General features: G+C 43.2%; 2 protein-coding genes across 2 annotated transcripts; both read left to right on the forward strand.

The window, feature by feature from the left end:
• The first annotated feature begins 230 nt into the window (after positions 1-230).
• LOC134092665 (elastase-1-like) lies at positions 231-4,144 on the forward strand. Its single transcript, XM_062545693.1, has 8 exons — positions 231-275; positions 692-780; positions 1,135-1,235; positions 1,441-1,566; positions 2,379-2,515; positions 2,720-2,862; positions 3,556-3,705; positions 4,066-4,144. The coding sequence occupies exons 1-8, from the start codon at positions 236-238 to the stop codon at positions 4,075-4,077; spliced, it is 798 nt and encodes a 265-aa protein (XP_062401677.1). The 5' UTR covers positions 231-235; the 3' UTR covers positions 4,078-4,144.
• Positions 4,145-8,189: 4,045 nt separating this feature from the next.
• LOC134092666 (elastase-1-like) lies at positions 8,190-11,821 on the forward strand. The gene is made up of 8 exons (XM_062545694.1): positions 8,190-8,239; positions 8,481-8,569; positions 9,380-9,480; positions 9,688-9,813; positions 10,408-10,544; positions 10,772-10,914; positions 11,282-11,431; positions 11,734-11,821. Exons 1-8 carry the CDS (start codon positions 8,200-8,202, stop codon positions 11,743-11,745), a joined length of 798 nt encoding a protein of 265 aa, XP_062401678.1. The 5' UTR covers positions 8,190-8,199; the 3' UTR covers positions 11,746-11,821.
• Positions 11,822-14,025: the final 2,204 nt, after the last annotated feature.

The raw sequence follows: 14,025 nt of genomic DNA on the forward strand, positions 1-14,025 counted from the left end.
GAGCTTTGGCATTCTCATTCACACACACACACACACACACACACACACACACACACACACACACACACACACACACACACACACACACACACACACACACACACACACACACACACACACACACACACACACACACACACACACACACACACACACACACACACACACACACCAGGTGTGTATAAAAGCAGATACAGCATCTCTGTACCCATTATCTTACGGATTGACAACAGACATGCTGAGATTCATCCTGCTGACCGTCCTCGCCAGCCTGGGTAAGAAGGACAATCAATTCAGGATCAAACACCACTCAACCCCTTATGGAGTAACTTCAGCTGAACATTAGTCTCTACTATTCCTTTACTTTTCATAGTGATATAAACATACTACTGTTAGTGTGTGTGTGTGTGTGTGTGTGTGTGTGTGTGTGTGTGTGTATCTCCTTATTTTTCTGCTTAAGGCATTAAGATCAATTTTCGAAAGATGATTTTACATTCCTCTTTGTAGTCAACTTTAGCATGGGTGCCAACACTTTTGACCATCACTGTATATACTGTAGGACATAGTGTACAACACAAACAAAACTGCTGTGTTGGCTTAGCTGTATCAGTGTCCTGCTGATCTTATCTGACTCAACAGTATCCTGTTGATGGTATCTGAAATGTTGTGTTGTGGTGTGTTGTGGGTGTAGTGGTGGCTGAGCCCAGGTACCTGGAGGAAGCAGCTGAGCAGAGAGTGGTGGGCGGTTCGGTGGCCAGCCCCAACTCTTGGCCCTGGCAGGTAAACTAACCAAGGCCCACGGCCCAAGGGCTCAGGGAGCCCTGAATCCCTATACTGTGTTGCAGTAGTTGCTACTATCTTATTTACCCTTGATCTGAATGAGGCTCCTCATTCAAACAACAGGTTATGTTATATGATACGTCTCAATAGGGCCCCCTCAATCTTACCATGGCTTATGCCATTCACCCCTGAAATCTGAATGGGGCCTCCGGTTATGTTGTATGTGATAATCATGCTTTCTCAAGATACTAACTTTCTGAGCCAGATATATCTGTTGCCCAGGACAGATAGAATGGATTGGGTATTTTAAGTTAAGTCCTGTCTTTCTCTCTCTTTCTCTCTCACCCATCACAGATTTCTCTCCAGTACTTGTCTGGAAGCCGATACTACCACACCTGCGGAGGATCTCTGGTCAAGAGGGGATGGGTGATGACTGCTGCCCACTGTGTGGATAGGTACAGCTACTCTCTCTCCCTTTCCGTGTCTGTGTGTATGTAAACCTGAGGCATGTTACAGTAAGTAAGGTTTAGCTGCCTGAAACTATGTCAAGTTTGTCAATCGACTGAAATGAACTGAATCTAAACGTGAACTCGTCTGAACTTGTATGTGAACTCGTCTGAACTGTCTGTGACAACTTAAGTGCCCTATTTGATTACACAGCACCAGGACCCGTCGTGTTGTCCTCGGAGAGCACACCCTGTACAGCGACAAAGGCAGGGAGCAGATCATTGCTGTGAGCCAGGTCTACATCCACCCCGGCTGGAACTCCAACAGCGTCGCCGGAGGGTAAGTGTTGCTCCTTATTTCCCTAAAGGATGGCCTGCTGACACCAAACCATTTCTCAATTGAGGTTTGGTATGGACCCTCAGTTCACTTTCAGTTTCCAAGGAGTGTACCTGTGGTGAAATTTCCTTTCTCTTCAGTGAACACATCTCTCTTATAAATTAACATTTAAAATGCAGTCAGTTGTTTACTGAATTTTTAAAAAAGTCTGTGTTGTTTATAGGGGTCGGAATTGACAAAAATGTGACAATTCGATACTATTGCGACATTTGGGCTACGATACGATATTATTGTGATTCTTAACATATTGCGATACAACAAGTAGCCTATATCATTAATTGTCAATCGGTTTTTGTTTTTAAAGCAACACTAAAGAGTTTTTTGTAGCTTAAAATGCTTCCAAAATCATTTCAGTGGTTCATCAACTCGTAACAGGGTGAACGGCACTTCTATTGCCATCTATTGGCTATAACCACACTATGTAAGTTTACCAGATCAGGTAGCTCAGCTACCAGATCTGTAGTTCAATGGAATGAGATAATAAACAAAATTGACTTGCTTTGATGTCACAAAACATCATACTTTCATAAAATCATGCAACATACTCTACCTTGTCTGTGGACATCGTTATTTGCTGGATAAACAAAGAGCGTGCGTGTGACAGAGGAAAAGTGCTTTTATTTCGTGTTGCTTTAAGTTAGGGTTAGGGTTTGGGTTCGGGTTCATGTGTCATAACAAGTGTCATGTCACTCTTATGTAGATACCTTCAAGTAAAGTGTTACCAAAATATTCATTTCAGTCATCTCCTCCGTCAGGTACGACATTGCCCTGCTGCGTCTGGCATCTGAGGCCACTCTGAACTCCTATGTGCAGCTGGCTACTCTGCCTCCCTCTGGGGAGATCCTGCCCCACAACAACCCCTGCTACATCACTGGATGGGGACGCACCTCCAGTGAGTTCAACCCACGTTAGCCTTACTGTAAAATGACTGTAATGGGTGCAAAGCATTCTGCCCCTCCCTTCCAGAATAATGAGATGGGATGATGAGTGCACCAGGCGTGTTCTCTGCCCCTTGCCTCTCCTCTTCCAATGTCCTCCTTAATCCATTATCTCTCTCTTTCTTTCTCTCTCTCTCTCTCTCTCTCTCGCTCTGTAGCTGGTGGTAGCCTCTCTACCCAGCTGAAGCAGGCCTATATGCCCCTGGTCGGTCATAGCACCTGCACCAGCAGTGGTTGGTGGGGAAGCACTGTCAAGAACACCATGGTGTGCGCTGGAGGTGGCAGCGACTCTGGTTGCAACGTAAGGACCGCCATACTTCAATAGCCTAACAAGCAACAGTCATTCAGGAAGTGAATAGAGTCTGATCACTAGCGATTAGGAATCGTTTACAATTATGGGTATAAACATTAGTCTTGTACATTTCATGATATACAGAGAGTCTGGCCACTTTCCATTGCCAAGCGTTAACTTCCTTGAATGCGGATAGTTTAAAACTATTGGATCTGCCCAGAGCCACTCTGTATCTGCCATAACCAATCGCTAACGTTTGGTCGTGACGTATGTCATGCTCAAAGTAGCGCACAACTTCAACGTCATCCTTCTCAGCTACTCCCTATTGGACCTACCGTTTAGCATAGCATAGGAGCTTTCAGTTTCATATTTATAGCATCATCCAATAACCATAAAAAGTGCGTGAAACATTGTGCAGTGGAAGCACATTTCAAATGTGAAGCACCTGGAAGAACCTAACCTCCAAATTAAACATCAATTACAGCACTCGCTCTGATGAATTTCAGCTTTATTTCCATGTAGGAAGGGCATCATACCATTATTCTGCAGTATACTGTACTGATGTTTTCTGAACTGGTGTAAAAATTATAAAGTGTACCATACACCTAAACATATTTCAGGTCCTGTAAGCTGTTTAAATCAAACCTACTGGACATTAATGGAGGCCTATAGAGAGAATGACTGTGTGTGATTTCACTGCAGGGTGACTCTGGTGGCCCCCTGAACTGCCAGGTGAGCGGCAGGTATGTGGTCCACGGAGTGACCAGCTTCGTGTCCAGCTTGGGCTGCAACACCATCCAGAAGCCCACCGTCTTCACTCGTGTGTCTGCCTACCTCGGCTGGATGGAGGGAGTAAGAGAGCACTCTTATATGCATACACAGACACACACACACAAACACAACACAGACACACACAACACACACATGCTCACATACAGACACCGAGAGAGAGCAAGAGAGAGAGAGAGAGAGAGAGAGAGCGAGAGAGAGAGAGAGAAAGAGAGAGAGAGAGAGAGAGAGTCAACACAAAAGCATACACACAAACACAGTCTGTGGCAAACTGGCATACTTTCTTTACAGGCTTGTCTTTATGTTGGCTAACTGCGGGATTACTACAATTATAATCAAAAATACTTTAAATTATTAAAGACAAATAGTGTGCCTCATGTGTATTGTAAATATTAACATTTGAAAAATCATTCCTCTCCTCAGATCATGGGCTAAATCGTACAATGACTCTTGGACCAATTCAGCATCAATCCGGTTCTGAAATTGCAAAAAAATAAATACCATAAAAACTCATCTTTTAACTGAGGTTGTGTCTTTTGTCAGTATTCAGATAACAGCTGACTCACATCAGATCAAGCAAGATCTCAAACAGGCAACCAGGAAATACAATTATAAAACATTTCCTTGAGTTGAAGAACAGTGTAAAGAGCTTTCTGCATTGTGTTCCATTTTAACTGTATTTGCTTACAGTTGGTATTACTGGTTAATACTGAACATCCAAACACTGTATGTCTATAATGATTATGTGTGTGTGTGTGTGTGTGTGTGTGTGTGTGTGTGTGTGTGTGTGTGTGTGTGTGTGTGTGTGTGTGTGTGTGTGTGTGTGTGTGTGTGTGTGTGTGTGTGTCTGTGTGTGTGTGTGTGTGTGTGTGTGTGTGTGGAGTGGTACAGTAATAAGGAGAATTCCCGGCTGGTAATGTTATGGGTCTGGGCTGATTACTGTGACCATAAAAAGGGCATGATATGAATTCTTTATTGCAACCTTGATGGTGCGATCACAGTCCCTCTCTCACTCCCGATGGCCCCTTCCCACAGCCCAGCTAACAACTTGGCACCAACTACGATGACCTGCCAAGTATGATATGGGTTCAGACTACTGAACATTTCACTGCTGCAATTGCCGCAAGCTGCAATTCGTTGTTGTCATTGTGTAAGTAGTGAAACTAGTCAAGCAGCATGTGTGTCTTGCAGTGAGAAGATGTGCCCTCTGGTGGAAAAAACACATAACGACAAATCACATAATGACAACACTGGAAATCTAAATGAAGGAATGAAAAATATTTATCGGCCGTTCAAAATGCCGATACCGATTGTTTGGATCGGCCAATAATTGTGTGTGTGTGTGTGTGTGTGTGTGTGTGTGTGTTTGTGTGTGTGTGTGTATGAGGACAGCGATAAAGCATACACTACAGACTTCAAAGACTTGATAAAGGAAAGACATGTGGTGAGACAAAACAGAAATCGCATGCTGTAGCACAGAAACAGTAACCCAATGACCCAAAGTCCTGTGAGGATGAGGCAGTTTTGTGTGTTTTGTTCTGCAGTCCCTTATTCTTTTTTCCTTATCAATAGATTGCAAATGTTACTGTCTACCCTGGAAATCACGAGCATCCAATTTGAATTGTGTCCGCAAAATACTCTGGCCACGAGCAATGATGCACATAACGTTTACCCCAACCATCTGTGGTAACCAAAAAAGATTCGGACGTGCTGAGTAAATGACTGCACCACAACTTTTGTTTTGGTCGTAGTGTTATCCAATTGCGTCAAAGTCCAGAATCAGTCAGAGTAAACATTGGTCGTAGTGTTATTCAATTGCGTGCAGTGAGATTTTTAAATGCATGCTTGGTGCCGCCCCTCGAGTTGGGCCATTTTCATTATTCGTGGCCAGATCCTTAATCTGAAAGATTCCAGGGCCTACTACTGTAACCCACTCCTGGGTAAGAACTAGCCTGACCAGCCAGACCCACATCAAGATTGGGGGAGGGAGTTCCAGAGTTTGGGGGCCATGGCACTGAAGGAGCTGCCACCCAGGGTGGAGAGTCTGGTGCGGGGGATATGACAGTAGGTTATGGTCAGAGGATCTGGGGGAGCATGAATGGGTCTAAGGGGTCAAGACATCGCGGGTGAAGGGGGGAGCAAGGTTGCGGAGGGCTTAGAAGGTGAAGTAGTACTTTGTATTTGATCCGGGATGGAACTGTAGCCAGTGGAGTTGAAGAATGGGGGTGATGTGTGCAGATCCATTGGTATGGTGACGAGCCTGGCTGCAGGGTTTTGAATGCACAGAAGGTGAGCTCATATCTCAGCAACCTATGAATCAAAACTTAGTACATGGACTGGTGACCCCGTCGGGAGGACGCCCAAGATATTTGATGACCTTTGACCTCTAGAATCACTGCAATTAACAAAACTTGTAACATTTTACATGCTAGACATGAAACTGATTGTCTGATTGCAGCATTGAGTTGCCATGGTTACTCCGGCCTAACGCCGCCTTCACATTAGCACAGTAGATACGGCTGCGAAACGGCCGGAAGTCATTCATTTCCTATGGAGATTCGCAGACCGTATCCGAATGGGTCCGAACAGTGCGGTGCGAAAAAAATCGGGTCCGTTGGTCATCCGCAAAAATTGAACTCGTACGACAGCAACGGACGGTTCCTATCCGACGGAAGTTAGCGTTGCTATGGTACTGATAAACAAAATGAATATCTATCTTTTATAATGTCATATTACATGCTTTTAAACGATAAAGTTTAAAACAAAAGTCATCGAAAAGGAACGTTATGATCCATAGTGGTGCACAAGCCCATCTTGTGAAAAATAAAATGAACGGTTGATGTAAAATAAATAATTATTTCCAAACGAAGTTTTTTGTCATGTCACTGTCTTACATGGTCTCTTAACAATATTAGGGCAGTAAGACAATTAATTTAGAAATAAAATAGCACTATTGTACATTTTACTCCCAAACTCGAAAAGCCTCCATCACTTCCAACGGTCAAGTCCAACGTCCGACGGGGGAGCACTGCGAATTACGGAGTGCCAATGTGAAGGCGGCGTAACTGATTGGCCCCCTCATTGCTGCTTGCAGCTACAGTATATTTACTTAAATTAATGCATTTATCTGGTTACATTACCTTGAAACACACTGGCAAACACTAAGACACCAGAAGGATTTGCCCAATTCTCTATTACAACTACCTCTGTCTCCAGACATTACTGGCCTGTAAATTTAGTATCAGTGGGGGAAAACTGAGGTTATAAACAAAACCCATGTCACATTCATATAAACTGTTGGAATGTGCCTGATACTGGGATAAAATAGCAAGCTGTGAACAAATCCTCACTGTTAGCCCATATCACAAACCAATTGTCCATGTCCAAGGTCATCTGCTCAGTTACATACTGGCTTTTGTGTTGTGTAATGAGGTCAGAGGTCAAAGGTGTGTCGGAGTGTGTTGTGCTGTGTTGAAGCTGTGTGTTCACTCCTCTCCTCTGGCGCAGTATGAGTTTTCTCAATGTGTTTTCACTCCTCATTTGACCTATAGGCAGTGTTGGGGAGTAACGCATTACATGTAATTGAGTTACGTAATTTAATTACAAAATAAATGTAACAGTAATATATTACAGTTACTGTAGAAAAAAATGTAATTCAATTACAGGTACTTTGGACATTTTTCAAAATTACAATTTGAATTACATCTCAATATTGTCAGCAAAACTTTACAAATAATATTGTACGTAAAAAGAACTGTTTCCCTCCACAGCCATAGTTTGATACGGGACCTTCTGATAGGCTCTATCACATCTACAGAGCCATCAGCGTAGGCCTACATGCCTGCCTGTAAACGTGTTATGATTATCATTATATTATCCTCACAAAAAATGTGATGCTAATTCATGTATTGAATGCCCTTGCTGACTTGTGCACTAGTACAGAACTGCTCGGCAGCCTGTAGACCAAGGCCGAAATCTTCGTATGGATTTGGGGACTATATATATCATTAAGAAATTGGAAAAGTAATCAAAAAGTAATCAAAAGTAATTAGTTACGTTACTCAGAAAAAGTAATTAAAATAGTTACGCTACTATTACATTTTAAACAGAGTAACTTGTAACTGTAACACATTACATTTCTAAAGTAACCTTCCCAACACTGCCTATAGGCTATGTTGCTCTTGCTGGTGCGTGTGTGTGTGTGTGTGTGTGTGTGTGTGTGTGTGTGTATTTATCTGTGTGTGTGTGTGTGTGTGTGTGTGTGTCTGTGTGTCTGTGTGTGTATGTGTGTGTGAGATATACAGATACAGATACAGATGATGAAATTTCAGAGGGAGCCCAATGCCAAGTGGATATGAGCTGAGGCCAAACACTCACAGCCTTGGTGAGGTGTGATAAGTGTGTAATGAACACACCTGGACCATTCTCACACACACACACACACACACACACACACACACACACACACACACAAGCACACACACACGCCAGGTATGTATAAAAGTGGATACATCTCATGCATCTCTGTACCCATTTGCTAACGGAGTAACCAGAGACATGCTGAGATTTATCCTGTTGACCGTCCTTGCCAGCCTGGGTAAGAAGGACAATCAACTCAGGATCAAACACCACTCAACCCCTTATGGAGTAACTTCAGCTGAACATTAGTCTCTACTATTCCTTTACTTTTCATATAGTGATATAAACATACTACTGTATATTGTAGCGTATATAGCACATGGTGTACATCACAACCAAAACTGCTGTATTAACTTAGCTGTATCAGTGTCCTGTTGATCGTATCTGAAATGTTGTGTTGTGGTGTGTTGTGGGTGTAGTGGTGGCTGAGCCCAGGTACCTGGAGGAAGCAGCTGAGCAGAGAGTGGTGGGCGGTTCGGTGGCCAGCGCCAACTCTTGGCCCTGGCAGGTAAACTCACCAGGGCCCACTGGCCCAAGGGCTCAGGGAGCCCTAAATCCTAAGACTGTGTGAAGTTGCTATTATCTTATTTACCCCTGATCTGAATGAGGCTCCTCATTCAAACAACAAAGGTTATGATACGTGATATGTCTCAATAGGGCCCCTCAATCATACCATGGCTTATGCCATTCACCCCTGATATCTGATTGGGTGTATGGGTTATGGTGTGATAATCATATAATGATACTGTAATCATGAAAAGAAGAGGAATGCCGGTGCAACACAGATGTCTTCTTTTAGATTTATTTAAAAGGTGCAAAACATTAATTCACCTTTTAAATAAATCTAAAAGAAGACATCTGTGTTGCACTGGCATTCCTCTTCTTTTCATACACTTCTGTCCTGGCCTGGTTGCACCAGATTGTCACACAACTGCAGAAGCGCGAAGAACTTTCCTTTGTTTGCTGAGATACTGTAATCATGCTTGTAAATGGCATCCTTTTTTTGCCTTGTATCTGTTGATGGTTATGTCAAGTCCCTAGCCTCTATCTCTCCATTTCTTTCCACAGAACTTCCATAAAATGTTCCTTCAAGGGAGCATGCCCCCAGCCCCCACTAGCTTAGCAGAGATACTAGCTTTCTGAGCCACACAGACGGTGCCCTTTTCATATCTATGGCTCAGGGGCAAGTGGCTCATGATCTGCCATGATCAAGTTGTGTGTGTGTGAGATGATGCAAAAATGATTTGAGGACAGATAGGATACATTTTGTATTTGGGGTATTTTAAGTCCTCTCTCTCTTTCTCTCTCCCCTTCTCAGATCTCCCTCCAGTACAAGTCTGGAAGCAGATTCTACCACACCTGCGGAGGCTCTCTGATCAAGAGGGGTTGGGTGATGACCGCTGCCCACTGTGTGGATAGGTACCGCTCCTCTCTCTCTCCCTCTCCCTCTCTCTCTCTCTCTCTCTCTCTCTCTCTCTCTCTCCGTATCTGTCTGTATGTAGACCTGGGGCATGTTACAGTAAGTTAAGTTTAGCTGAAACTATGTCAAGTTTGTCAATCAACTGAAATGAACTGAATCTAAACTTGAACTCTGAACTTGAACCGGTGCCCTATTTGGTTACACAGCTCCATGACCCGCCGTGTTGTCCTCGGAGAGCACACTCTGTACAGCGACAAAGGCAGGGAGCAGACCATTGCTGTGAGCCAGGTCTACATCCACCCCGGCTGGAACTCCAACAACGTCGCCGGAGGGTAAGTGTTGTTCCGTTCCTTATTACCCCTAAAGGATGGCCTGCTGACACCAAACCATTTCTCAATTGAGAATCAGTCTGGATCCTCTCTGTTCACTTTCAATTTCCAAGAAGTGTAACCTGTGGTGAAATAATATAAACACATCTCTCTTGAGCAAATGCAGTCATTTGTTTACTACATTTCAAAGAAAATACAAGCCTGTGTCATTAAATGCTGATGTCATCAGACACCAATAATGGTTGTGTAAAAAAAAGGGGTTCCAACCGTCCTCTGTCCGTCATCGTATCAATGCCAGATAATGGGTTATGATTTTGGACATCAGTGGCTGACAGATGAGGTTTCCAGAGAGATCTGGGCAAGAGTGACATGACACTGTCATAAATGTGTCATAAACATCATAAACAAGAAATAAACATTTATGACATAATGCTTCTGTCATTAAGGGTCATTCGTTTGTTTGTCATGACAAGTTTGGGTTTGGGTTCATATATCATGACAAGTGTAATGTCACTCTTGTGTAGATACCTTGAAGTAAAGTGTTACCAAAATATATAATATATTCCATATATTCAATTCAGTCATCTCCTCCGTCAGGTACGACATTGCCCTGCTGCGTCTGGCATCTGAGGCCACTCTGAACTCCTATGTGCAGCTGGCTACTCTGCCTCCCTCTGGGGAGGTCCTGCCCCACAACAACCCCTGCTACATCACTGGATGGGGACGCACCTCCAGTGAGTTCAACCCACGTTAGCTTTACTGTAAAATGACTGCAATGGGTGCAAAGCATTCTGCCCCTCCCCTACAGAATAATGAGATGGGATGATGAGTGCACCATGTTCTCTGCCCCTTGCCTCTCCTCTTCCAATGTCCTCCTTAATCCATTATTAATCCACACACACACACACACACACACACACACACACACACACACACACACACACTTTCTCTCACTCTGTAGCTGGTGGTAGCCTCTCTACCCAGCTGAAGCAGGCCTATCTGCCCCTGGTTGGTCATAGCACCTGCACCAGCAGTGGTTGGTGGGGAAGCACTGTCAAGAACACCATGGTGTGTGCTGGAGGTGGCAGCGACTCTGGTTGCAACGTAAGGACCGCCATACTTCAATAGTCTAACAAGCAACAGTCATACAGGAATAGAGTCTGATCACTAGCGTTTAGGAATTGTTCACAACGATAGCATGATGATGGGTATAAACATAGCGTTAACTTTGAAATTATTGGTCCAATCTAACCAATTACATTGTTCAGGGATCCCTGACGTTTCACCTAAATTTTACACACTGACAAAACAGTATTGGTAGCCAGGAAACAATCTACATGTATGTGAGCCTACCTTTGCTGTAAATAAATCTACACCTTCTTCCAACTGCATTTTTAATGTTTGTAGGCGTTGCTCCTACTGGATATTCATAGGCACCTATAGAGAATGACTCTGTGTGATTTCACTGCAGGGTGACTCTGGTGGCCCCCTGAACTGTCAGGTGAGCGGCAGGTATGTGGTCCACGGAGTGACCAGCTTTGTGTCCGGCTATGGCTGCAACACCATCCAGAAGCCCACCGTCTTCACTCGTGTGTCTGCCTACCTCAGCTGGATGGATGGAGTAAGAGAGCACTCTCACACACACACACACACACACACACACACACACACACATGCTCACACACATACAGTATGTTCATACAGAGAGAAAGAGAGAGAGAGAGAGAGTGCCTACACAAACTGTACACACAAACACACAGTCTGTACCACACCGGTAAACTTTCTTTACAGGCTGTCATTGTTCTTTATGTTGGCTAACTGTGAGATTACTGATGAAATGATCAAAGAGAATATTATGCTTCATGTGTACTGTGAATATAGATCTTATTTGCCTGAAAATCATCCTTTGATTCCTCTCCTCAGATCATGGGCTAAGTCATAGGATGACTCTTGGACCAATTCAACATCAACCCGGTTCTGAAATGGAAAAAATAAATACCATGAAAACTCATCTTTTAACTGAGGTTGTGTCTTTTGTCAGTATTCAGATAACAGCTGACTCACATCAGATCAAGCAAGATCTCAAACAGGAGCTACAGTATAATCATAAGACATTTCCTTGAGTGGAAGAGCAGTATAAAGAGCGTTCTGCATTGTGTTCCATTTGAACTGTATTACTGTTGGTATTACTGGTTAATACTGAACATCCAAACACTACACCTACAGTATAATGACTGTGTGTGTGTGTGTGTGTGTGTGTGTGTGTGTGTGTGTGTGTGTGTGTGTGTGTGTGTGTGTGTGTGTGTGTGTGGATGTAGGGTATAAAATGGGTCCAGGCTACTGAACATAGTATTTTAGACTATTAGACAGGCTAAGTTGAGTCACACTCCCACCAACACCATGCCTCCGGTTGGGAGGGGGCCACTGGAGCTTGAAATCTCCCAGCAATATTTGGTGTCCCTCTCCGCCCCTGTGTGTGTGTGTGTGTGTGTGTGTGTGTGTGTGTGTGTGTGTGTGTGTGTGTGTGTGTTTATGTGTGTGTTTATGTGTGTGTGTGTGTGTGTGTGTGTGTGTGTGTGTGTGTGTGTGTGAGAGAGAGAGTGTATGTGCATTCATACATGTGTATGAGGACTGCAATGAAACACACACTCCAGACTTCAAAGAGTTCATAAAGAAAATGCATGTGGTGAGACAAAGCAGAAATGGTATGCTATAGCACAGAAACAGTAACCCAATGACAGCCCTGTGAGGATGAGGATGTAGCAAAAAGTCGCCCCGTCACGGAGGACATTGCATCATATTAACACAAGGTTTTCACATAATGCGTTTTCCCACAGTTTTGTGTGTTTAGCTCCAAGGCTAACCTTCTGCTGCTCCCCATTTCTCTCGCCTTATCAATAGATTGCACCTTTGCTCGGGGTTCGTGAGGAGGGGAGTTCAAGTGCAATGATCAGACACACACAGAGTTAAAGCTACTTAGACTTTAGTAACCAAATGTATAATTTAAGTGCAAATGAAAATTGCTTTGAAATGCAATAAAATTAATGATCCTTGAAATGGACTTGTTGTGTTTCCTTGAATTTAAGTGAAAGTTAATTTTCAAATCCTCGCTCAAGTCATAGTGTAAAGTTATGTCAGTCAAGTCAAATAGTCAGTGCGTAGATATCAGTAAGGGGGCCTACTGTATGTGTTTTTTGTAGGTTTCAAATGTTCATTTTTGGAGAGTGGGTGGACTGTCTCTTTCAGTGGACAGGATTCACTGACAGAAATCAAATAAGGTTGGCTCGCCGTCTATTGAGATTGATGAACCTTCTTCTAGGACTTCCAAATCCAACAAAAAACTTGACCTGTATTCAGGTGTTAACCTTTTGTTAAGTTTCATAACTCCTTTCCCTAAGGTTTCTTTTATATTCATCAAATGCTTCTGTGCTCGTGTTGTGTTTGTACATTAATATTAACTCAGTTGACCATTGCAAAGTAACAAAATAGAATACCTTATTCAAATAATAAGTAATAAAAAATATAATAAAATAAATACTTCAAATCACAACTGCAACTAGAAAAGCACTCTGAGAGCGCAGCTACCTCCGCCTGCATTGTTCTTCCTGTCATACATTTGAACCGAAACTATTCAGATCGCCACCACGTGGTCATACCATGCCATTACACCACTAAGCTATAAATCCCGACAGAATTAAGGAATCAGTCCCAAAATGTAATAGTTTCTTCCTTGGGTCATGTCTGACCTTCCCTGAAAATCTCATCGAAATCCATCCAAAACTTTTTGAGTTATCTTGCTAACAAACAAACAGACAGACAAACAAACAAACAGACAGACAAACAAACAAACAAACAAACGCCGGTCCCCGATGAAAACATATACAGTAGACCTCCTTGGCGGAGGTAAATAAGCTTACAATCGTACCTAAAGACTAGATGTACTGCATGGCAGTACAAAATATGACCGCCACTCAGTTCTGCACATTCTCTCCGCAAAAATAAATGACGCTTGTCAACTTGTCTGTATCTCCTATTTGTGCAATTAATATGCATATAGCTCCTATTTTTGCAGCTCATGCATACTGTAAATGAGAGTGTGCATGTGTGAGCTTGCTTTTGTGTATAAGAGTGTGTATGTGTGTGTGTGTGTGTGTGTGTGTATTTGTGTGTGTGTTGTATGTGTGGTTGTGTGTGTGTGCATGTGTGTGTATATGT

The sequence above is a fragment of the Sardina pilchardus genome, chromosome 9 (assembly GCF_963854185.1).
Source record: "Sardina pilchardus chromosome 9, fSarPil1.1, whole genome shotgun sequence".
Classification (NCBI taxonomy): domain Eukaryota; kingdom Metazoa; phylum Chordata; class Actinopteri; order Clupeiformes; family Clupeidae; genus Sardina; species Sardina pilchardus.